The sequence below is a fragment of the Aspergillus ochraceoroseus genome (assembly GCF_002846915.1).
Source record: "Aspergillus ochraceoroseus IBT 24754 chromosome Unknown P175scaffold_7, whole genome shotgun sequence".
In the NCBI taxonomy this organism is placed as follows: Eukaryota; Fungi; Ascomycota; class Eurotiomycetes; order Eurotiales; family Aspergillaceae; genus Aspergillus; species Aspergillus ochraceoroseus.
Window position 1 is genome coordinate 1,294,581 of NW_024468482.1, and position 25,001 is coordinate 1,319,581.

Sequence of the window (25,001 nt, forward strand, 5' to 3'; positions counted from 1 at the left end):
AAAAACTGGACTTCCCCCTGTTTGACCGAGGGGAATGGTGTATGTGTTGAATCCAGAGTCGGCGCCGTAGCGTAACACAGGGGGTTTCAGGGCATTAGCTGAGTTGTACGGAGTACAATATGTGGTGTTTAGATTGGCTAGGAGCCGTCGTAGCCCGGTTGTATTTCAGGGAGGGAATCGATGTACGACTGTGTCCCCTGGTCCCTAGTCCCTGGTCTCTAGCTACCTGCTTCTTAGCCCTGGCCAAGTAGCTTGTTACTGGGATGGTATCCTCCTTGGATGTTGTCCAATTGGCATTTTTTTTTTTTTTTTGACAATGGTCATACCGGAACCTGTCTTGAAGTTGGTCAACGGATTGATATTCCCTGTACTATAAGGAATCAGGGGGGAGAGAGAGAGTAGTTCATCCTACGTTCTGACGTGCGCGGGGGAGTTGTTCGGAATCCGTATGAAAACCCTAAGCTATACTGGCTAAGGCAGCTACAGATACTCTGTCTGGAAGTTGGTAAAAGCAATCTGGAAGTTCATCTTCAATAACTGATCAATATTCTCAAAGTCCGTATCTTTAGGCAAAGGAAAGAGAACGTCCCCCGCTCGTTCGGGCACCTCCTAGAGTTAGGGTACAGAATTTAGATGGAGTTTGAAACAGAAACAGAAAAAGAAAGAAAAAGAAAGAAGAAGAAGAAGAAGAAGAAGAAGAAGAAGAAGAAGAAAGTCTCACTGACATGAGGATGAACAAATCACTGAGTGACACCCCGTAAATTCACAATAGAAACAGGCTGTCCATTTGCCAACAGAAAACGCATAACGGGGTAAAGCCACATAGGAGACGCCCATAGGCAGAACACCCCAACCCAGATGTAGCCAACGAGACGCCTGAGCGGAGTGTCTGTGGTGAAGACACCATATCGTTTTGCCAAATTCTCGGCGACATCCTCTACTGCAAAGGCAATGGGCTGGATCGTGAAAAATAATAAGCTCCTGCTCGATTCTACCGGTATGCCCGACGCCTCGTCAAGAAATGTATGTATCACTCCAGACAAGAAGAACACGACGAAGTAGCGGGCGTATCGGGCCCAGATCGTTCCAGGGCGGAATATCGAGAATACCAGAAAGTCGGCATTGGAACTCAGGAGTTGTCGGAGCGTTTGGTGCCAGGTTCGCCTATTATCGATCAGATATCAGTCTCGAGTCTCAAAGAGAGGATAGGGGTAGTTGGGAAATACCCCCATAAGCGGCGAACAGTCCATGTTTCACTCAAAGCACCTTGAAATGGTGGCCAGTCTGCAGGGTCCGATATACGAGATACTACCGCGATGACCGATGCTATGTTATAAATAGCTCTTTGGGAGAACCAGGCACTCGTCATGAACGAAATGACAAAGTAGAGGCGCGCGGATAGTGCTTCTGTCGAGAACCAGTATTGATTTGGAAATAAACTCTGCCGTTCTTCGGAAAGTAAGATATGCAGTCTAGTGCAATCATTTTCATCACACTGTGGGTGATACTGAGTAAAATGCACACAGAGCAATGCTATAAGTACCGTCAGAAGTCGATGTGCGACGAAGGTCCACCGATTCGGAACATATCCAGGCTCGGTTGGATCGAATGAAGGAATGTTCTTAATTTGCCACTTGGTACGGACTCGACGATAATTCCACGGAATATTCAACGCCAATTCGACTTTTTCTCTTGTGGTGTTGTAAAGAACGGGTGCGTCCTGGCTGGGATTGTGTTTCTTCCACTCCATGTGTTCCGGGTAGTTGATGCGACTGTGGAGGAGGACGTCTAGAGAATTGAGCACACTCATCCAGGTAAAGATCGAAATTAATCCAGCAATCAGCCAGCTCGCAGCCACGGCGCGGATATAGTTTTGCACGGAGATAGCTAGAGAAAGGATCACAACCGCTGCGGCGTATCGAGCTTCTGAGGAGGGAGAGGTGAAGGCAGCGACACAACCACAGAGCAGAGGGATAAGAACCCACTGAAGGAGCGGGAAGATCCAGTCCGGCATGGGTTGATCCTTGATTTCAACGATTGTAAGAGTGTATAGATGAAATGAGGTTGACAGATGTCTAGGAAGAACCACCAGGAATCCCTTCAGTAAACGCACAAGATGAAACTTGGTGCTGCTAGATGGAAATGGAGAAGACAGAAAATCGATGGGAGATACATATACTTGAAGCTCTTGATGGGAAGTTTTCAGAAAGGAATTGTAAGAGGGTTCAGATAGAGAGAGAGACTTGTGTTGAGGTCGAGGTTTTTGTTCACTTTAGTAAATCTGGCTGCATTCACCCAACTGTCACACCCCATAAATCTCCTAGAAGGATATATGAGAAGTATTTACATTTCTATATTTAACAACCTCACCCTGACACGTCATGATTTGTATACGGCCCAGAGGACTATTGATAAGTCCACTATATTCAAGCCTTCTATTATCAATTCTGGCTCTGGACCTCGAAAGGCTCTGACGTGGTAGCTATCGCCCCCCAGCTCATGAATAAACCCCTCGGTAGTTCTGGAAATGCTTCTCGGCTTTGCTTGAACTCATATGGAAACCCCAGCTACAAGGTTGGATGTTGTCGAGGGCCGTTGACGCGGTTGCTCACCCATCTTCGGGGCTCGGTTGAAGTGTCGATGGTTGACGCAAGCCGTGGAATTTCGCTGAACGTTATGCTTTATAAAGCAATCGCGGATGACAGTGTTGATATAATACTGTGCATGGATGGCTTCGTGACGGTATGGTATATATTGTGGCCATATTCTCTGATGCAAACCCCTAGATTCATGACCGTACGACATGCCGTGCGTTGTGCAGGTAACACATCCCTTGTACCAGGTCTAATGTCTATGAAGTCGGGATCTGCAGCTTGCAAATCCATCGTTCTCGCCTAGGATAATGATAGGTTTTACAAGCTACTCAAGCTGCTACACCAAGTTATCGAAACATCGTGCATCTCACCTCAAGGGTATGCCAGTGCAAAGACCCCAACAGAGGCATCCCTAAACCCCTAAGCAAGGGATATTTGCAACCCCCGTTGGTTAGCGTTTCGACTCCTTTGCCGGCAGATTCAAGTCTGTTGATGGTACTTTCCATCCACCTTCACGCGGATTCGATTAACTCTGCGTGGCTGATTTCCAATGCAACACCGATGGAGCTGTCAGGAGCATACTGGCAGATTCTCGCTTTGATAGTGCCCACTGATCCTATCGACTTGACGGTCATAAAGCAGTCAAGCAGTGCATGAGTTTCTAGGAAGGAGCCTAATTAAACAACAAAGTCCTACTCCTGCAAGGGCATAACTCCCGAACCCGAGAATTGCGTCGATCAATGTAGACATAAACAATGCAAGGTTAAAATATGCACTATATAAATAAGCAGTCACGCCAACAGTCCCCAATCCCCAGCTGTCCACCTCGTACCGATATACCCCCAAGCACGACCGAACTAGTATGTTGTTTACCGATGTTTCCACATGGCCCTGACTGACTCCATGACTAACGATTGCATACATAGACGAACGCCTTCAACATGAAGTTCCTCGTCACAGCACTGGCCGTGTTCGCCGCCACAGCCACCGCAGAAACCAGCAAAGACAAGATCGAGGCGTCTGTTTTCCAGGATTGCATCGACCATCTAGCGACAGACCTCAACGCCGGCATGAACGGAAACCTCACCGTTTGCTACCTGCTGGACTGCTCGAACGATATGGCCACGGATAAAGGCTACGGAGATGCATTCACGGACATGTTCAAGATTCTAGACCCTATCTGTGATTTCGACAAGCTGCACTAAGTACGTTATGTTGTGTCTTTTTTTTTTTCCAGGTTGTAGGTATGGATGCTAATGGGACTAGGGTGTTGTGGGATCCTCTTTGGATGGCACTTGACTTGGACGCGGGTTAGGCGTTGACGACACATCGATGTTGTATGAAGATATACTTAATGCAAAGTTAGACAGATTAAATGCACAATAGACTAAATGTGGCTACTCTTCCTCTATCCACTAGCACACGATGACTTGTCTTTACAAGTTTAGATGATAATTATGAGTTGCACCAGGGATTGATATTCGATTTTCTATATATGTATACCTGTATGTATATAAAGATCTCAGTCCTCTAAATGCCCTGGAGTGAACTCTACCTACCCTGGTATCTGGTTAATAGATATAAACATCAATCAGCAGGGTCGATACTCGTGCACAGTATGCACTATTCATACTCCCGGGATTTTCCTGCGCCTCTCAGATGTGCATTACCCGTGCCGAAGCTGAGTTTCCCGGGTGAAGCCTGGATAGATGTGGGTCGAACCAGCCGGGTCATACTGTGGTACCGTAGCTGTGCAGCTTTGTGGCTGAGTAGATCTATATCAGTCAGCTAGCTCACTTCTACATGCTGGAGAATGCCATGACATGCATTACTAGCTATATATATATATCAGCGTGGAGAGAGTGGTGGCGGTGTCAGGAGTGGACCCTGAACGGAGGTATTTCAGAGGCGAACACAGCCACTCTGCTGGGTTCTTGACATTATTTTGCTAGTTTGGGAAATCCCCTCCCTGGGTGTGTAGAACAAACTGCAGTAAGTCGAATATGCCACCTGCATCACGAGGTTATCGCTGCCTGCTCGTAGGGCAGCCATGCCGATTGACTCCACAGTAAAGCGGTGTGCTTCGTATATGTACTGTACGGAGGAGTACATAAATACCTTTACTTCGACCCTCTTCCAATTCGTATTCCGTTCCCCAAATCTGCCCGACGACAAAAAAAAAAAAAAAAAATGTCCTTCCATCTTTCTTCTCAGGATCTCAGAATCAGCCACGAGAATGGCTCCACCTGGCTTAATGCCCAGGTAAAAGATAACCACGGGAATCTGTGCCCGAGGCGGATCAGGCTAGACGACCATGTTGGCAACACAGACGGTATACCTACTCTGCTCCATGCTATACAGCACAACACAGCACAGCACGCGAGGACATTCTGCTGACGGGACATAGGATGGTTCATCTGGGGCGGTCACAATTTCACCGAGACCGCCAGAAACGTCCAGCTTGAGTTCACGGAGCGCGGCCCCAAGCTGACGGCCGACTTGGCCATGAAAGATGGAGGGTCGCGTGGTCTTCAAGGGCTTTTCCTGGCGGACAAAATTATGAATGTCGACGGTCATTTGAAATTCATGGTAGGTGGGCTGTGTTGATTTGCGGGTTCGGGCGGCTGATTGTGGATGTTTTAGGGACCTTGAGGAGGGGCATGCGGGGTGCATGGCATGTATGTATCTTACAGAGAAAAGGCGTGGACTAGCAAGATTTCTAGCGAACTTGAATTTAGCATAAATTCTTAACAGTAATGTAGTCGATTTCTTCAACTGGGCAGCCACAGCGTCATCGGTTGAGACTAGCGGAATTTCTGCCTGAGTTGGCCACCCCGCCATCGAGTGATAGAATCTCATGAGCTGGAAGGATTAATAGGGGCTTCTTACGTGTCATGCACTTGGGTAGTTGAACTTTGAATGGTTAAGAAGAGCAGCAGAGTAGAGGAAGCGTGAGGAGAAAGGGCAGGATCATGGCCTGAGGTTGGGATAGATTGGGTCAGCGATGCAGTTTAAAGAATACAGTGAAGATGGACAGGCAAGAAAAGGGAACTAATTGCATTATGAAGTCAGAGTCAGAGTCATATGTACATACTACAGGCTACCAACAGGATGGGGTCTGAGCTTGTAAGTAACCCATTCAAAATATTTCCCGTTAGACAACCTAGAGCAGATGTGCTTCGAGAAGACGGGAAAAAGACCCGATAGGCTCCCACGTATGTTCAAGATTTATTGTCTCGGCCTCAAGAGGAATAATTTAGGCTTGTCTCCTCTGAGGTAAGAATTGCCATTAATGCTCCTCGAAGCTTCGGTGGTCATGTTCTTCTTCCACATCAATCTGGTCCACTCCCTTCCCAGTTAATGCTTATCAAGAGAGGCTGCGAGCAACAGACCCAGTATGAAAGAAGACAGTCGGTCTAAAGTGAGGGAGATGAGGTAAAAACGGAGTCAGACGACTTCATGGGGCTGTGGCTGGTTGGTCAGGTTGTGGGATAACCATCTGAAATCTTGAAGTGACTGTGTACGGTAGTAAGGTATGTGGCAGCGGTGTAGAAGAGAGAGACAGGACGAGATCTCCTGCACTAGGCACGGAGCAATACACGAATGGGAAGAAGAGATCCCTCCCTGGTTGGCAGACTAAGGGAGAAACATTAACTAGGTAGTGCACAGTGGGCTGTAACATGGGCCGTTCACTACCCTCGGAAGCCTGGTCCTTAATATCATTTTCCTTTGAACTGAGCAGTGAGTGCTCCATCGATAACCCGGCCTGGCAGCTGTTGATGATATCCCCATTGACGCAAAACACTCACCGGATTCGAACCATGGGCACGTATCCCTGGGCATTGCTGGGTTCAAACAGAATTGTGTTCTCTTGATTCTTGGGGTTTCATTTCCTCGACCTCCTTTTTTACATGATTCCCCGCATCAAAAAGTCAACGACGGGGTATTATTGGAGTTCAAGCCTTCTCGGGGGCGGTTGAGGAGACACTAGCGCTGTAAGCAAAGTTAGCAAACCGTAAAAACTGCGAGTCAGCAACCACCCATGATGACCCAGGTTCGGACTCTCGGGTCGGGATGTGATGTTTGTGTGTGTGTGTGTGTTATGCTCGGCATTGGGGAAGTTGTAAGCGACGACCGTCGAACCCGGGGAGAGGGGGGGGGCGTTTATTGGGAATGCCTGTTTATATATGTTCACAACATATTTTTATTTTATTTTATTTTATTTTATTTTATTTTTTTTGATTTTGGAGGGGAAACTGGTGTCGACTGTCAAGTTCAGTATGCCGAGGTTTAGTTCGGGGAAGTCAGGAGGACTGGGGATGTCAAATACTCTATAGGCATGTTATCCGAATATAGCAAGTCTGATCACCGAATGCTTACCTACACAAGCTCCGTAGTCTTTTAGCCTCCAAGGGGAAAGTAAGAGAGTAAATTCATATCCCTCCCGGGATTGTGAGACAAGTATGGAGCATCGTCGAGAAACCGATCCTTCGGGATTGACCACGAGCCTCGAGCTACTTGCCAGGCATGGCTCTCGGCGAGGTCCGCGACCACTCCCGGTTCAGCTTCGGCCATTGGTTAGGGGCCGAAGGGACTGAGGGGACGCCTAACTAATGGATTAGAAATTTTCTAGCTCTGGAGAGGCCGAGGCACGACCAGAACCCCGAGTATCAACTGATTTGGCTTTTTTGTGGCTTACATACCACGAGTTCCAACTTCCAAACCACGTCCGAGCAGCTCTTTCTTTCTTCTTCTCTCCGTAGAAATAATAATATTGACTCATGAATCCAGAGTTGGCGCAAAGACAAGTGGCGCCTTCCAGAGGCTAGGCGGACTGGTATTGGATCTAAGAGCGCCACCGTCCACGTTATCATTAAGGTTACATCCTGGCAAGTCATCGGGTTTAGGTTTTCTGTACTCCGTACCTAGGTAGTATTATCCCAAGGATTTTAGTTTCTATGAGGCTTAAGTCTTGTCTTGATGTTGCGCAATGTGGCTGTTCCAAGTTCGGATATCATGATGGTTGTTGAGTTAGGGATAGGGCTTTCAACTCAGATCAGGGACAAGAGTATCTGAGAACTGATCAGGAACTTCCAGGAGCCTGAAAACCGGGTTCCTTTGGTTTGTTAGAGACACAATTTCTAAGAATAAACGAAGCTGATTTTTGAGCCCCAGATTGGGGAAAAAAAAAAAAAAAAAAAAAAAAATTCTCCGCACCTGATCTAATACACGTGATGTATTGTGCCATACCTTGTAGTAATACAACCCCGTGACTTGAGTCACTCTAGCCATATATAGCCTAGTGTAATGGAGATAATTTTAGATTCTCGCACATGATAGGTCAGTTTTCCTACCCCTGTCACTATTATCCAATCACAATCTACCTGAAACGGAGACTAACCTAATCAAGGAAATATGGCCGTGCAGCCTGGCAATTTTGGCATCAACCAAACTTTGGCTCAATTCTGACTTCTCTCGCTCTCTCTCTCTCTCTCGCTCTCTCTTGACCTCGTCAAGACCACCGACTACTTGTTTTTATGAATTGTCCCCAGCCCGAATGTCCGTCCGATGCAGACCCGAGTTTCTGTTTGGCTGAAATTTCCTGGCTCCACCTCTTGCCATGGATCTCAGTCCAATCATCTCTTACATGCCAAATTAGTGTCCTCATAGCATCGGGTCTACTCCGTACTTTGTTCGCTCACTTCTCAGTCCGTGGTTGCCTCCATGCAGGGTCAGCCTAGGTTGGACGAAGACCCGCCCCCAGTCAACTTCGATATGGGGGGAATTCAGAATACGACCTATCAGCAAAGCCGGGAAGGCACCTCTGTGAGCCCCCTGCGATGCCCATGCTCTTTCCTTTTTCTGATCGAAGCGTGTTAGTTCTCTGGGGAAGACTTTTCCCGCACCTGCGCTGTTTATGCCGGTCTACCTATGGAGTACGAAGTACCTACGTAGGTCTATCCAAGCGATTAACCAATGGCAAATCAAACCTCCCGGTGGCGTCTTTCAAGATTACTGTGTAGTCTAATAGATTGACATATGGGGCGAGAATGAAAATTTTTTTGGCTATGCATGACCCGTGGACTTGTGGAGCCGAGTTGCCAGGTGCATTCATTCCCCGTGGGCGATTCCCCGGAACCCGATCCTAAGCCGATGGACTCATGGTTTCAACCATTATGGGGAAACGGCGAGGGGAGGAGGAGAAATTTCTATTATTCTGGGCAGATCGAGCTCTCCTGCAAACAGGCTATAAATTGTCTTGATTATCCTCCCCAGCTGACATTTTCTGTCCCTGCACCTCATCTTTGTTTCTTTATTATCTACTCTTTTTTAGCTTCCCGGATTTGGTTACCTGGATTCATACACCCTTTCTTTCTCTGAGAATAGACAAGCTCTTACTATTGTGTACTTCCAACACCCCCTGTCACAATGGCTGACGGAGTCGCTACAATGCGGGTCGAGGCCCCCGTTACCATGAAGACCTACATGATGTGCGCCTTCGCTGCGTTTGGTGGTATCTTCTTCGGTTACGATTCGGGCTATATCAGTGGTGTCATGGGCATGAACTACTTCATTCACCAATTTACTGGAAAGGTGCGTTGGATTGGGGTGCACCATGCTTGTGCTGGATAGTTGCTAATTTTTTCCCCCAAACAATATAGGACCAGGCTACTACTCCCGCTGCTGAATTTGTTATTTCTTCCTCACACAAGTCCCTCATCACCTCTATTCTCTCCGCTGGTACCTTTTTTGGCGCTCTTATTGCCGGTGATCTTGCCGATTGGTTTGGCCGTCGTACCACCATTATCAGTGGGTGCGGTATCTTCATGGTGGGTGTCATCCTGCAGACTGCCTCCTCTGCCCTGGCTCTTCTCGTCGTTGGCCGTGTCATTGCCGGATTTGGTGTTGGATTCGTTTCTGCCATCATTATTCTCTACATGTCCGAAATTGCGCCCCGCAAGGTCCGTGGTGCCATTGTCTCTGGCTACCAGTTCTGCGTCACCATCGGTCTGATGGTTGCCTCCTGCGTCGACTACGGTACTGAGAACCGCACCGACTCTGGCTCCTACCGTATCCCCATCGGCCTCCAGCTCCTTTGGGCCTTGATCCTCGCTACTGGATTGTTCTTCCTCCCCGAGTCTCCTCGTTACTTCGTCCGCAAGGGCGATCTGGCCAAGGCCGCTGAGGTTCTCGCCCGTGTGCGTGATCAGCCCCAGGACTCTCAGTACATCAGGGAAGAGCTCGCGGAAATCGTCGCCAACAACGAGTACGAAATGCAGGCCATTCCTCAAGGTGGTTACTTCTCCACCTGGATCAGCTGCTTCCGCGGCAGCCTCTGGTCCCCCAACAGCAACCTGCGCCGTACCATCCTGGGCACCTCTCTGCAGATGATGCAACAGTACGTTCTTTGTGTCTTACCTGAATTTTCTCTTTTCTACTTGATTTTTTCTAACTCATTGACAGATGGACTGGTGTCAACTTTGTCTTCTACTTCGGAACCACCTTCTTCAAGTCCCTCGGAACCATTAACGATCCCTTCCTGATCAGCATGATCACCACCATCGTCAACGTCTTCTCCACCCCCATCTCTTTCTACGCCATGGAGAAGGTGGGTCGTCGTCCTCTGCTCCTCTGGGGTGCTCTGGGCATGGTCATCTGCCAGTTCATCGTCGCCATTGTTGGTACTGTTGATGGCAGCAACACCAAGGCTGTTAGCGCCCAGATCTCCTTCATCTGTATTTACATCTTCTGTAAGTCCACCGACATCGATAAACTGCCTCAAATGGGGCGCTCAGCTAATACGGTACCATAGTCTTCGCCTCTACCTGGGGTCCTGGTGCTTGGGTTGTTATTGGCGAGATCTTCCCTCTGCCCATCCGTTCCCGTGGTGTCGCTCTGTCCACTGCTTCCAACTGGCTCTGGAACTGCGTAAGTCTCCTCTGGAGCTCGTGCCATTTAGTTCATAAACTAACGAAGTCTCTAGATCATCGCCGTCATCACTCCCTACATGGTGGACACCGACAAGGGTAACCTGCAGTCCAAGGTGTTCTTCATCTGGGGCTCCCTGTGTGCCTGCGCGTTTGTCTACACTTACTTCCTGATCCCCGAGACCAAGGGTCTCACCCTGGAGCAGGTTGACAAGATGATGGAGGAAACCACCCCCCGTACATCTGCCAAGTGGAAGCCTCACGGCACCTTTGCCACTGATATGGGTTTCGTCGACAAGGAGCTTGGCGTCAAGACTGTCGAGGACGTTGCCGCTCAGGCGTAAGCTATAGGGTTCGCTGCTTCCTAATGGATGCAGAACCCGTTTAACCCTTAATACCTCTTATATTCCTCTTTTACACCGATATGCGATATCCCAGATACCACTAGCTATGTATTATGTCCTGATTATTTTTACGCCTTACTATAACTGAAACATTAATTTTATGTACGTCTCATGAGTTAAATGCCTCCAGACCCTAGTAAACCCGCAAGCTTAAAATTGTGTCCCTGATGCTATGGAGCATGCTTTGTTTCAAACATCCGCTGCATTATATTTTATATTTTGGTTCCGCCATGTAATTGATTCTAATCCAGCCCTACACAGGGACATTGAATAATTCATTCATTCATTCATTCATTATTATTCTGGTTTTGAGTTGGTGGCTATCTATGTCTACCTACCTACCTACCTATGTATGTATGTACGTATGTACTGCACAGTATAGGGACTGAGTACGGAGTACTTGAGGGAGGCAGATTTTAGGCAGGGCTTTTGAATTTGTAAGAAGCTCAGGTACCGTTTTACCTGTAACTGCAGTACATGTATATAAGATACGGTATGTATGTGCATAGTCGGAGACAGTGTAGGTGAAGACCAGCTGCTTGATGATATTAAATTATAATAGGATATGATATGATATGATATGATATGATATATATATATATACGTATCTAAGCCGTCCCCCCCCCCCCTCCCCCCGCTGTAAATGCAAGGCAAGGAAACCAACCAACCCACCAACCCACGCTTGCGCTTGCGCTTGTTTAACCGGCCGCATACGGACTCTTCTTCCGCAACACCTCGCCATATTTCCAGAGGAAGATCGGCGCGAGACTCCCTATCCCAAGAGCAACAAACCCGAGCAAACTATTCCCCCACCCGTAGTGAAGGGCGTCGTACATATACGGCGCGAAAAGCGGGAATCCAAATCCTGCCAAGGAACGCATGCAGGCGGAGGCGGCGAGCGCGCTCGCGGCGAATCGCGTATACGCGTCAACCATGTAGGTCTGTGCGCATTGGAAGGCAACGATGGTGCCCATGCCGAACAGGAAGGCGCCGATATCGGGGCCGATCCAGTGCGTGTGTTTCTGTGCTGTCCAGCCGTAGATGAAGAGCCCCGCGGGTGTCATAAATGCAGCGACAACGAGCAGCGGCACCCGGAACTCGGGCCTCCCGACACCGTTGTTGCGAGCTTTGAGACGGCGGTAGATGCGGTCGTTCAGCGGGGCACAGATCTGGGATCCGCCCCAGAAGCCCAGTCCGATTGCGATGTAGTTTAGGCCGCCGATGCCGGTGGATTCGTTGTAGTAATCAGGGCTGGTCCAGAGAGTGGGAAAGGTCGAGAGCACCAGATACATGAGACCGTAGGTGTAGGCGAGGTAAAGCGCGAGAGCCTGCACAATGGGCTGTGTGCCGAGGAGGCGAAAGGGACGGACGAGAGCGGTACGGAGCACTTCTGACAGTGGTTTGCCCTGTCTTTCGATTTCGGTTTGGTAGGCGGGATCGTTGGTTTCCGCGCGGATTTTCTTGGCACGGTCCCGGAGAATTTTGGGGCCATAGGTCTCATTGAGCAAAAAGAAGCCTGCAACCTGGATGACACCATCGGCAATCGAAGTGGCGTAGAATACCCAGCGCCAAGTTGTGTTTTCAGCAATAAACCCACCGGCAATTGGGCCGATGGCTGGGCCGAGAAGAGGCGCGAGACTGTAAATAGCCATACTTTTACCTCGTTGCTCGGGTATAAAGCAGTCCGAGAGAACACCGCCACCGATCTGTATCTCGTTAGAGCCTGGTGCGTACGTATCAAAGGAGAAGCGACACACATACTGCTAGCGGTGCACTACCACCGAGACCAGCTAGGAATCGAAAAACGATCATCTGGACCTTGGTTCGAGATACTCCGCACGCAATGTTGAAGACGAGATAGAACAAGTTGCTGAGCTGGAGAACGATCACTCTGCCGTAGATTTCGGAAAGAGGGCCGAGAAACAGCGGTCCGACAGCATAGGCAAGGACGAAAATCGACAGAGTAAGTTGCGAGATAACTGAGCTAGTTATGTGCAGATCCGCCGCGAGCGCAGCCAGAGCGGGCGCAACCATAGAGGAGGTGACAGGTGAAATAAAGGTGAACGAGGAAACCATGATAACAGTCACCCACTTCTTCCTCATGGGCCAATTTTTAGGGTTTTCGGGGTCATGTGGACTAGTCCAGGTTACCTGCCGTCGGTTAGATACTGTAGAGGGTTCCCCGAGGGGTCAAGATGGTTTCTGACTTACAAGTTTGCGGTCTGCCCATGATCGAGTTGATTGGGCAGTTCTGGTATTTTCCAGGCCAGATGTGCCCTGGCGTGTGTTTGCCTCTAAATCGAGATCTCGTTCATTTACTATTCCTCCTCTAACTTCCAGAACGGGCTCTACCTCTTTCTCAACACTATTTTTCAGCGATGAGCGGTCGACGTCGTCAGCTAAGCCATCAGCATCATTATCATCGGCACAATCGCTGTGGTAAACAGAGTGGTCGTCCAAATGTCGACCGGAATAGATTTGATGGATCTGGGCAGACCTAGGATCTGAGAGGGTGGAGTCTGAGTCCGAACTGGATAAGGACATTGAGTCACGGTTGAGAGATCCAGCTCTATGAGGTTCATGATGGTCCGGCATGGCTGTCAAATCTCAATCACAGAAGGACCAGGTTTTCTGTGGAAGATGTTCGCGGAGAATGGCAGGGATAGATAATCTTATAGTATGGCAAATCCCCGTATATATCGCATCCTCCCGACTCCAAACAGGGGAGTGAGCGGTGATAAAAACATATTAACACCGACTGTGGAGTCATGCCGTAGATCGATCAGCTACATACATCCCCATGCCGAGACCGGTAGTGAAATTTTTCGTTTCCAGAGCGGGCTGACCCGTCCGGAGATGCCCAAAGCCCCGGTCAGGAACCGCATTTTGGTCGGCATCGTCATCATCTGCTGGACAGCGATTGGCGCAGGCTGCAAACGTCAGCGATGAAGCCCAGAAATTTCTCCCCAACAAGTCGGAAGTCGGCATTTCTGATATCACGTGGTGTCACGTTATATCCTTATCGATAAGACACGTGCCGTCCATTCTGCATTTTGCCTTTTTTTTTTCCATGTTGTAAAGACGCTCTAGACAGATGTTTTGATGTCTCTGGATGTGTTGTCCCATTGCATACTTGATCTATCACTCCGAGGAAGAGGTGAGTACCAACTGTGAAGTCTGAATGAACTGTTTTGACGGGTTCTATACTAGACCGTGCCGAGTGCCGACTTTTTGGTCATCATCCCGTCGCCTCTCTATTTTTAACTGCATACTCTGGAAAATACTGCTACAGGGTCGAGTTATGCTGCCGGATTGCTCAGCAATCATGATCTAGTTAGTTCAGATTTCTGCTGCCTAACTGGAAACCTCGGAGTACACATATATTCCCAGGTCAACCTAATCTAATGCACTCAGACCCAGAAGGGAGCGATGAAGCTAGCGGACCACCGCACGACCTTAGTTCCAACGCTAACCGATTTATCGGAAATAAACGTCCCAAGTGCGAATTCGAAGCATCAGTCAAGGTTTTAGGGATCGGCTGGATATCAAGCGAGGTCATCAGGTAGTTAGAGTGTTTATTCCCTCGTCATTTCCGGCTTGAACTGTGACGCGGAAGGTGTTTATTCAGTCCATTGCTCAGCGCGCTGCAGCCCCGAGAACCGGCATACTCACAACACCAGAGTAATTGGTTTGCTTGAGGGTATTTAACTAGGCGTGGGTAGCTTGAGGTAGGTTCCGATGATGACAGCCTTGGGGGTCCTGGTTATATTGGACAAAGTTACCGATAGCTTCAAGGACTACCGGCGCTTGTTCAAACACGTACAATACTATACTGTGATGTATTCTCTCCGACTTTTGGTATAATTAAGGCTATATCACACCAGTGCTTTCAGGGCCCCAGGCGTTATTGATGCAAGTATACTAAAGTGCTATTTGACCTTCTTAGTCTGTATTAGGAAAACGTAAACATTCATTACATGATAGAGATATGAAAATAGAGCAAAATGGAGCTTGGAGCTCCTGAAGAGATTGTTATTACCACATAATCCATCTACCGTAACATGTCTACAAGTATATAGATATGGAATTTGCCTCACAGGATACATGGGAATGGTTTGGGAAGGATTGACTTAGCCGCGAATGAGTATATACTAGTATCACTGCGGGACGGGATTCTATAAAAGCAAGAAATCAACTGGTAATAACGATGGATACTATTTATGCCTGCTACTCCTTGATATGCTACAAAAGATACAAAATAATGGTACTCAACATTCTACCAATAGCATCCATGCCCTGCATAACAACTTCGATTAAATAGCCCGAATACATTGCTGTAAGTACTGTTCCACCCGCTTCACATCATCCAGCGCTGCAATTGTCCCAATGTATCCATCCGGTCGCACGACAGCTATAGCCCCATGGCTGTGGTCGACGCCGTAAGTCGAATATACGTCATCGATCTCGTACCCACTATAGAACCGCATTTCTGAGTGTTGTTTCAACTCATGAGGCACGTCCTTCCATGTAAATTCTCTCGACAATCGAGGATGGATAACAACCTGCTCAATAATGGACGCAGGGAACCGCTGTAGAACGGACCCCAGGGCTTTTAGGGCGGGTGCGGAGGTTCCTTGTGTGTCCAAGAGATCCGCGGAAGTCAAACACAGAATACGAAATCGACCCGTTGAAAGGAAGTCTGTTGTTGGATTATATTAGTTTCTATGTTTCTTTCTTTTCTTTTTGTCTCTCAGGGGTCATCCGAGCAGAAAACACGGGGTCAAGAACGTACCATCTTGTAAATGGCGTCGATTACCATCCGCATGCCTCTTCACCCTCACATCCAGAAGTCTTCTTCCAGGGCGAAGAATACCGCGTAGATAGTCAGTTCCTTGGATCGGGTTATTGATACCTGCTGCGAGTGTCTTTTCGACCGTCACATTTTCAGGATATTCAATACCACAGCCACTCGTGAACCCGTTTCCGGTGTTGAAAACCTCCAGGAATTGCTCATGTGTTAAACCGTCCGCACCGTCATTTTCTGAGCCGATCCTGCCGGAAAACATGGATGAGAATGCACGGTCAAATTCGATGAGCTGCTGGGCAATTGTGTGGCGTTCTAGGTGATATGTATCCAGGACTGGGTCAGGCTTTGCAGCCGTTGCTAAACCAGGTGTGAGGCCGTGGATAGAGTAGGCCAACTTCCAGGCCAGATTATACGAGTCCATCATGGATACGTTCATGCCTTGGCCGGCCTAACTTTCGTCAGCATCGGTTGACCTCCTCGAGGCTTGAATAGGCTTAGTAGGCAGTACGTACCTTTGGGCTGTGTGTATGGCAAGCTATGAGGTTATTTGTTAGCGAGGTATCCTTGAACCAAAAAAGTTGAGGTGATTGTGCATACCATCTCCAACAATAAACACTCTGTTAATTCCCTTGGAATCCTGGACAGTGAACTTCCCCGACACGCGCTGCCCAATCTGATAGGCCGCCCACCAGTCCACAGCACCGCCCTCCTTAGGCTTGATATAATAAGGCTTGAACGCCTCTGCAGCATGCTGGAAGATTCCCTCTAGCGTGACCTGAGCTCTGCGCGCTCTAGCATCCTCTTTCCCACTCGCACCCGCCTCTCCCTGCTCAGCAACAAGCTCCATCTCCGCCTGGGGAACCTGCACATACAACCTGGTCAAGTACTCCCCCGTCACAATCCGCTCGCGCGGGATAATCATCACCGACCCCGCCGGCGAATGAATGGCCGTGCGTCTCCGAATATCCGGGAAATCAGTCTCAACGACCAAATCCACGACGCCCCAGATATGATCCATCGACTCGCCCTCCAACGATAATCCCATCTCGCGCCTGACAACCGAATGCGCCCCATCCGCACCAACCAGGTACTTTGCGCGCGCCACCCTCTTCACCCCGGCTGTCTCCAGCTCCGCCACAACAGGAAATTCATCCTCGTCATCATCCACCCTCGCCGAAACCAGCCTCGTATCCCGCTGCACCCCGCGCTTCGAATACCGCAGCAAATCCGTCTCCAGGATCCGCTCAATCCGCCCCTGGTGAATCGTCACCTCATGCTGGTACCGCGCAGGCACACTCACATCCGGCACGGTGGAGGTCCGCTCAATCACTTCGTCGGGGTTCGCGGAGGGGTTCCAAAACGCTACTTCCTCCATGTGGCATCCATCGTTGAGGATTTCGTCCACGAGTCCCAGCGACTTGAGGACCTCGAGTGTCCGCGGCTGTAACCCGTCGGCTTGGCCGGATTTCAGCGTTCCCGGTTTGGCATCCACGCAGAGGAGTGAGTCGTCATCTAGACCGTAGCGGGCGAGTAGTAGATTGAGCATTAAGCCCGCGGGGCCGGCGCCAACGATGACCACTTCATATTGTTCTAGTTGGCCGGGGTTAGTAGTAGTAGTAGTAGTAGTAGTAGTAGTAGTGTTGTTACTGTTGTTGTTGTTGTTTTGAGTGGGGGTAAAGGCGGGGGAAAGACGGGGAAGCGGCGCGGCAAAAGAAGGGAGAACACGCAGTTCGCGAGAAGATGCAGTGTACTCGGTAAACACTGGCATTGCTTTGATTTAATTGTACGATTGATAGAAAATAAATAAATAAATAAATAAATAAATAAATAGGTAGAGAACTGAGGAAATTCAATTAAAGCGCGACAACGCATTGTATTTAAACAAAAAGCGAGGCCGGTTAATCTACTCTAGTATAAGGTTATTATACTCAGTATGATCGACAGAACTACTCGGAGAAACGGCCTAAATAGACCAGTTTATTTGAATTATTAAGACCTGACTGATGGGAAAGAATATCCACATTCCCCCTTTCTTTGCCCTGGGCTCTTGGTCCGTGAGTATTAAATTATGGTCTGATTGGTTGTGGAATCATCTGCGACCTCTGGCTGTAGTAGGGTGCTGCATTTATGAGCCCTACATTATGTAGATATATTGATTGAGACAGAAAATTAATCTCTAGAGAATATCATCCCTGTGCTTTTTGCCCCTGACATGTGCCCCCCAGTAGTTTTGCGCAGCCGGATTCATTGGCCACTATATATATTTGGGATGAGAATACCACTGAGCGGCACGACTGTGAGAATCACAATTTCTGTAGACCAGTATAGTACTATGTACTCCGTACGTACAAATTAGCGATCCCATATCGTATATACCAGAGTAGAGTGGAATCAAGATTGGGTTCGTCTGTTGGCGATCGATCAGTGGAGTAAATGTACAACGACGGATATCCGGATATATCTGGGGAACGAAGCGGTTTTACCTCGGATTTCTAGTCTTGTGCACATTCCACATGCCATCACTAAGAATCGTCACTGCGGGGAATGGGGCGTTTCCGTGATGGAACTCCCGAGCTCGGACCGCAATGTTTGTGGATATAAGCCTCGGAAGAAGGCCATATAGTCAATACAAGCCACCCATGAGAAGGGGGCACTCTGTATGTTACTGCCGGGGTTTCTCCATGTGGGCCTCCCTCCTTATCTCTTTTGGAGCGGTGCGATTCCGCCTCCAGGTTGATCGTTCTAGAATTCGGTTACCGAGTACGGAGCATCAGTGCTCTGAAACCATCGGACAACCTGCCTTGCTTTCACTCTAAATCACACAGCCATCCCTCTACATAATTGCTCCCGTCGTAAGCGTGAAGAGACATCAGATCAGGTACACTACCTAACGATGCATACTTCCCGTATTTGGACCCCATCCTCGTTGAGTAATCAGTGGCCGAACTCCTCAAGTTTTCGAAGGAAGTACTTACTGCTTTTCTTGCAAGTTTACGTTGCAGAGACCAGTTACAAGCTTCTTGTTTCCCCGTTTCCGCGCAATATGAGTGTTGGGGGGGGGGGGGGGAGCACTGACGAACCTCGGATTCGCTAGGGAAAGAAGTTGGAGCTCGCATAACTCCTAGTAAATTAGGATCCACTTGGTGAGTTATCCCAGCAAAACTCGAGAGTCACGGAACAGCCAAGGCTAAGAAATGAAGATAAAAATAGGTCATTGATAACAGCTGTGAATCAATATCTGAATCAACCCTATTTTGGCCTGCACGGGGAAGGCGCCGCTACCGGCGGAGGGAAGCGTCGTTCTGGGGGGTTTAGAACTAATAAATCTCCTCCCCCCAGAAAGGCGCATGTAAAATACTTCCTTGAAATACCCTCCTAACAATGGTTTTTCCTTGCTCTTCTCAAGCAAACAAAGCAGAATGAGACGCCTATCGCGATTCCTGGGCCTTGGTGGCTCTGAGCCCAACGGTCACAAAGGCACGGCGCCTGGAACGAAAGCTCCTGCGCGTAAGGCAAGGACATCAGGCCCGTGGGCTGTAGAAGAACGTTCAATTGATTCTAGTCGCCCGATCAGGGTTGTGGTCATTGGGTCTGGGATTTCTGGGATAATCTCCTCGATTCGCTTGAGGCAGAGGGTTTCCAAGCTAGAGATCTGCGTGTATGAGAAGAATGCAGATATTGGAGGCACTTGGCTGGAGAATAGATACCCGGGTTGCGCATGCGGTAAGTATATAGATCCTTTTTCTATTTGAATCTGTTCCCTTCCACGCCTGAAAGGCTGTAATGAAGACTTGTTGACTGATAATTGTGTCAATGTAAGACATTCCCGCGCACACATATCAGGCTACCTTTGAGCCGAACAAGGAGTGGTCAACGTTTTATGCTGCAGCCCCAGAGATCCACAGGTATTGGAAGCGTGTAGTAGACAAGTATGGCTGTATGAAGTACGTCAAACTCAAACACCAGGTTATTGGGGCAGTTTGGGACAACGCTAAAAGCAAATGGCAACTCGAGGTTAGAACATCACTTACTTCACGACATCAGGTACCTAAACTAACCTCCAAACGCTAGGTCAAAAACCTCGACAGCGGGGAGGTTTTGCAGGACCAATGCGATGTACTGGTCTCCGCAAGCGGCGCATTAAACCAATGGAAATGGCCTGAGATCTCAGGCCTTCACAATTTCGAAGGGAAGCTGCTCCATAGTGCTTCTTGGGATGAATGCTATGATTATAGTGTAAGTGACACGCAGGCTTGCGATTGCGACGAACTAAACGACTCGATAGGCCAAAAGAGTCGCCGTGATAGGAAATGGGTCAAGTGGAATCCAGATAGTGCCTGGAATGTTGCCCAAGGTGACACATCTCGACCACTACATCAGAGGAAGGACCTGGCTTTCGCCCACATTCGCTCGGGAACACATTGACAAGCGTGGTTCTGAACTTGAGAATTGTAAGATTGTTTGAGCGAGCCACCCATTAATGAATATTACTGACATCAGTTCCAGTTTCCTTTACTGCAGAGGAGATCGAGATATTCAAAAAGGATCACTCAGCGTATCAGAGATTCCGCAAAGGTGAGATTGGTGACACGTTCCCATAGATCGACACGACACTGTTCCTAATATCGTCAGATATCGAACGAGAGCTGCAGTCTGTTCATGGCTCTACGCTTATCGGCACGCCCGAGCAACTTGGAACTACGAATATTTTCGCTCAACACATGAAGCGCCGTTTATCGAGAAAACCGGAGCTTTATGATGATTTGCTGCCATCCTTCCCACCAATCTGTCGTCGACTTACACCTGGACCTGGTTATCTTGAAGCACTTACGGATGACAAGGTTGCAGTGATCACAAGTGAAATTGCGAAAGTCGTCGAAGACGGGATCGTGACGGTGGATGGCAAACACCACCCGACAGATGTCCTTGTCTGCGCTACGGGTTTCGACACCAGCTTCAATCCCCGATTCCCCATCATTGGTCAAGACGGGATTTCATTAGCTAAGCGATGGGAAGATACTCCTGAGACCTATCTGTCGCTGGCCATCGATGGATTCCCCAACTACTTCGTCTGCCTCGGCCCCAATGCCGCTCTGGGCGAGGGCAACTTACTTCTCCTGATTGAAAAGGAAATCGACTACATAACATTTTGTGTTGAAAAGATGCAGCGGGATAATATCCGATCGATGGAGGTGAAAAGGGAGGCGGTGGAGCGGTTCACTCAGCACTGTGACCAGTATTTCTCACGGACAGTATTCAGTCTCAAATGCCGGAGCTGGTACAAGGGAGGAACAGAAGCCGGGAGAGTCACTGCACTATGGCCTGGTAGGTATCTTTGTCGCGGCTGAGGTAGGTGAACTCCGCCGTGCTAACACCAACTAGGCTCGTCCTTGCATTCGATGAAGGTCCTTTCTTATCCTCGGTGGGAGGATTACAGCTATGAGTATGTGAATGATAACCCGAATGGCTGGCTCGGTGACGGATGGACGGAAGACGAAAGAAACAAGATCATCCACGTCGACTATCTGGATGATGAACAGGTCGACTTTCCACCAGCAGAGACGGGAAGTCCCTAATGCAGTGGGGCATTGAAGCTGCTGCTAGGTCCGTAGTAGGCAGCAACCGCAATCTTAGGGAAACGCCTTGCGAGGAAGATCCATATTGCTTTTTTTTCTCCATCAAACCATCAACCTCTGGAGAAGGAAGTACTGATACGCATTATGGGTCTTTGATAGTATTCCCGGGATAGCATCATCCCATGGGCTGGATGGAGGCTGCTTCGCGGTCAAAACGGGGAAGCCAAACGCCACGCATGGTCAGGAATTGGGGGGGGGGGATTGCCTATTTAGAGCAATATAGAGGAAACCTGAGTTATTAGATGGCGCTGTAGTGGTGCAGATGCAGGTTAAGTTTGTCAATGTGAACGAGAGGAGATGAAACGCGAAACTGTGGTGGCGTACCTCTGTAAGTACTCCGGGCCGTAATGTATTCCGAGATGGAATACGGGGTATTACCGGTGGTATTACCAGAGACACCTTTCACCTTTCAATCATTCTCTGTTGTGTAGATTATTATTATTATTATTGACTCTACATAGTGCCTCTCAAACCCCCATCTCTCAGTATTAAATTGTCAAGATTGTAGTGTTATTTTATGGAACCTCAGCCGCTAAGTGGGCCTTGATATACGTGAGTCGTTGCTGCAGGGACCACTTCACTTATACTCTCCTCTCCGCAAGTCCACTCTACTCTTGCAGCCGACTCCGAGTCGATACAATACGGTAATACGGTAACATCCTCGTCGATGACAAGACCCAAACGGTAATTCTGCATCCTCGTCGCTGTTCTCCCCGTCTGTAGTCGTTGATTGATCTCTTTCTCTTTCTCTTCATCTTTATATCTTTTGTCTTCTTTGCCTTTTCTCGACTTCTTCATCTCTCTTGGGTTTAAAAGGTGGTGTTCATATCGCCATTTTCTCGGTTCCAGAAACACCCAATCCTTGGGATATAATTTCCATGGTTTCCTCTGTACATTCATCCATCCCCCGTACATACCGTGACACTCGTTGAATACTGCTAACTACTAACCTTACTGCACCCCTCCTCTCCTTTACCCCAGAATTTTCCTCCGCTCTCCTCCCCGATGCATCCCAGATTATCGTCATGAAGCCAAGTAAGCATTTCTGCTGTACAATCTGCCAACGAGGTTTCACACGCATTGATCATTTGAAACGACACCATCTGCGACGTACGTTGCTGCCTCAGTTCCCACCCCTCGGGTTTGCGCTAATCCAGCAAAATCCGCCGCTTAGACTCCGGTGTGAAGCCTTATTTGTGCACTTTTTGCAACGAAGCTTTTGCTCGCTGGTAAGATTTTAGAATGCTTTGATCGCTCTGTGCGCTAGATAAGATCAACTTTTATTCTTGGCTCGACAGGGTGTCCGTCTCGCCCCCTCAGAGCACGATGCTGATGCTGGGATCCCAGTGATAATTTGCGTGATCATTACCCAGATTGCGCCAAACGTGGGGACCGTCAAATTCCCGAAACTGGACAGAGAGGTAGACGACGACATGCATGCCAATCAGTGAGCTTGTCCTGGGCTTCATTCGCGTCGAATTTTACTCATCATCATGTTCAGTGTACCTCCATGAAGTTGCGCTGCGATGGGCAGACGCCTTGTAGCTCCTGTGTGAAGAGGAACCTGGAATGTAGTAAGGACTGGACAAGTCCAGCCGCCAGCAACGACCTTAACTTCAACTCAAATTCCCCCGTAGTTCCAGGTTGGTGGTCCCCCCTTTCTTCTCTCTCTCTCTCTCTCAGGACATGTCTCATCTTGACAGGTTCTCCATCGGTGAAAAATGAGGGTTATGACCGACCTTCGGACCGGGGATCGATCAAATTTTTGCTGAATAGAGGCACGGAAAGTTTCACAGAGGATTTTCTCCTACCTCCCCGGAGTGATCGAACTCGTGGCCTCGACTACCATCACCAAAAAGAGGAAGCGGAGAGTTCCATGCTGCCATACCACCTAAAAGATGACCCTACAAGCTGGAACCCAGCATTCCTCGAATCAGAACCAACCGCTCTCTCTTTCTTTCAGGATACCTTCCTCGACTTTTTCAATGGTCCATTCGGCGACCTCCATAAATCTGTAGGCGATCCATATGCAGGCGGAATGGCTGGCTACCAGGCCACCCTCCTTCCTGAACAAAATCATAGCTTGGGATATCCAGGGCAGCAACCATATGAACCCGAGAAACCGTTTGCGACTGCCATGATTCAGGCGATTATATCAAGGGCTTGGTTGGTGCCTTTGGACGCAAAGCTCCATGAGGAAATCTCAACCAGTCTCACATTTCTCCTAAGAACATGGCGAATTCGGAAGTTTATTTCGCTCTATTTCAAATACTGGCAACCAAGCTGCACAATGATACACTGCCCGTCTTTTGATCCTGAAACCGTTTCTCTACCTCTTCTCGCGTCCGTCATTTTCATGGGCGCTATGTACTCCAAGGACGAGCGAGAGCTTTACATTGCAAAGCGCGTGCTTGACTTCGTCGAACTTTTCGTCTTCTCAAGCGAGCTCTTTTCGTGTGAATCTGAAATTGCCAGGACAATTTGCGGAGACCGGAATCCAGACCATGGGGCCCTCGACTGGCCTCAGTTTCAAAACTTCCAAGCCGGATTTCTGATGGTGGTCGTGCAATACTGGGCTGGGGGACGCGTCTCTCGAAACCGAGCAATGGAAAATCGATTTAGTGAAATTATCAAGGTACAGACTTATTTAAAATGAGAGGAATTTTACCGCTGTTAACATCTGAAGGTTGCTCGCCGGATTGGATTGATTAGATATCATCACAACCCGGAGGATAGTATGGACGAAACCATATGGATTCAAAGGCAGTGCCGTATCCGGTATGTGCCTTGTGATGCCTAAGAAGAAGTCCTAGCTAACCGAACCAGGACCATGAATATGGTTTCCCTCTTGGATTGTGCCTTTTCATTTTACCAAAACTACCCATGTCACTTGACGCACACTGAAAGCCACTGGGAGTTCCCATGTCTTGAATCCACTTTTGCCTTGGAACATCCATTTACGGATCCAGACTTCCAGGTCTCCAGGGGTATCACCATAGCCGATGCCTTCGATAGTTTATTCGAGGATTACAACGCCCAGGAAACTTCCCAGACCGCTTCAGGCATACCGGCCTCGGAAATCATTGCAACCCTAACAGTGCTAGACATGTTTATTCTCATCCACGGTATGGGTCTCCTCGCTGCATCGTCTTATATTCAGGCTAATTGCTTAAGTTCTATACGCTTTCATCAACACCCACATGACTGTTCTGGCACCCTTATTACGATTTCCCCAGAGATCCTCTACCAAATCCGAGGCTGGCTCCGCGAGGTCGAGCAAAAGGCGACCTTCCCTGATTCAGGAGGACTCGACGTTGACTGCCATTCGAACGGCACTATCGCGCTGGCGCGACCACTGGTTGGCACTCCGCAGCACCGTTTCCAGCCACGAATGGGCGTCGATGGGATTCTTCAAGAACGGATACAACTTCTGGCTTGTATCCCAGCTCCTTATTACCAAGAAGGAGAGCGTAGACGTGGTAATGAAGATGGAGGTGAGGTGCGAGGACAAGCTAGAAAAGCTGAAAGTCCTATTGAAGGACGAGAACGACTGATGGCCTTTACGCAACGAATATCCTTTTTTTTTTTTTTTTTTTTTTTTTTTTTTTTTTTTCCTGGCTGCTTTGGGGGAC

General features: G+C 48.6%; 7 protein-coding genes across 7 annotated transcripts; 5 read left to right on the plus strand and 2 right to left on the minus strand.

The window, feature by feature from the left end:
* Positions 1 to 347: 347 nt before the first annotated feature.
* Positions 348 to 2,108, minus strand: P175DRAFT_0333001 (wax synthase family protein). Its single transcript, XM_040892860.1, has 2 exons — positions 1,227 to 2,108; positions 348 to 1,164 (listed from the first exon to the last, which is right to left on the minus strand). Exons 1-2 carry the CDS (start codon positions 2,012 to 2,014, stop codon positions 741 to 743), a joined length of 1,212 nt encoding a protein of 403 aa, XP_040750230.1. The 5' UTR covers positions 2,015 to 2,108; the 3' UTR covers positions 348 to 740.
* A 1,401-nt stretch (positions 2,109 to 3,509) lies between these two features.
* P175DRAFT_0503649 (uncharacterized protein) lies at positions 3,510 to 3,920 on the plus strand. Its single transcript, XM_040897678.1, has 2 exons — positions 3,510 to 3,799; positions 3,861 to 3,920. Exon 1 carries the CDS (start codon positions 3,536 to 3,538, stop codon positions 3,797 to 3,799), a length of 264 nt encoding a protein of 87 aa, XP_040750231.1. The 5' UTR covers positions 3,510 to 3,535; the 3' UTR covers positions 3,861 to 3,920.
* An 864-nt stretch (positions 3,921 to 4,784) lies between these two features.
* P175DRAFT_0534619 (CVNH domain-containing protein) lies at positions 4,785 to 5,246 on the plus strand (the record flags this gene model as incomplete). Its single annotated transcript, XM_040900151.1, has 3 exons — positions 4,785 to 4,926; positions 5,002 to 5,183; positions 5,238 to 5,246. The coding sequence occupies 3 exons, from the start codon at positions 4,785 to 4,787 to the stop codon at positions 5,244 to 5,246; spliced, it is 333 nt and encodes a 110-aa protein (XP_040750232.1).
* Positions 5,247 to 8,823: 3,577 nt separating this feature from the next.
* P175DRAFT_0335233 (sugar porter family MFS transporter) lies at positions 8,824 to 11,067 on the plus strand. The gene is made up of 5 exons (XM_040892862.1): positions 8,824 to 9,188; positions 9,257 to 9,993; positions 10,059 to 10,345; positions 10,408 to 10,523; positions 10,579 to 11,067. Exons 1-5 carry the CDS (start codon positions 9,024 to 9,026, stop codon positions 10,864 to 10,866), a joined length of 1,593 nt encoding a protein of 530 aa, XP_040750233.1. The 5' UTR covers positions 8,824 to 9,023; the 3' UTR covers positions 10,867 to 11,067.
* Positions 11,068 to 11,624: 557 nt separating this feature from the next.
* P175DRAFT_0511289 (putative phenol monooxygenase) lies at positions 11,625 to 17,501 on the minus strand (the record flags this gene model as incomplete). Its single annotated transcript, XM_040898582.1, has 7 exons — positions 11,625 to 12,632; positions 12,688 to 13,077; positions 15,288 to 15,559; positions 15,715 to 15,753; positions 15,800 to 16,181; positions 16,246 to 16,268; positions 16,331 to 17,501. The coding sequence occupies 7 exons, from the start codon at positions 17,499 to 17,501 to the stop codon at positions 11,625 to 11,627; spliced, it is 3,285 nt and encodes a 1,094-aa protein (XP_040750234.1).
* A 1,651-nt stretch (positions 17,502 to 19,152) lies between these two features.
* On the plus strand, positions 19,153 to 21,309 carry P175DRAFT_0534625 (flavin-containing monooxygenase; the record flags this gene model as incomplete). Its single annotated transcript, XM_040900152.1, has 7 exons — positions 19,153 to 19,456; positions 19,554 to 19,747; positions 19,805 to 19,969; positions 20,019 to 20,184; positions 20,240 to 20,308; positions 20,366 to 21,058; positions 21,116 to 21,309. 7 exons carry the CDS (start codon positions 19,153 to 19,155, stop codon positions 21,307 to 21,309), a joined length of 1,785 nt encoding a protein of 594 aa, XP_040750235.1.
* Positions 21,310 to 22,142: 833 nt separating this feature from the next.
* Positions 22,143 to 24,944, plus strand: P175DRAFT_0503662 (uncharacterized protein). Its single transcript, XM_040897679.1, has 9 exons — positions 22,143 to 22,259; positions 22,351 to 22,479; positions 22,544 to 22,598; positions 22,717 to 22,816; positions 22,871 to 23,012; positions 23,073 to 24,004; positions 24,056 to 24,147; positions 24,196 to 24,494; positions 24,544 to 24,944. Exons 2-9 carry the CDS (start codon positions 22,395 to 22,397, stop codon positions 24,921 to 24,923), a joined length of 2,085 nt encoding a protein of 694 aa, XP_040750236.1. The 5' UTR covers positions 22,143 to 22,259; positions 22,351 to 22,394; the 3' UTR covers positions 24,924 to 24,944.
* The last annotated feature ends 57 nt before the right edge of the window (positions 24,945 to 25,001 follow it).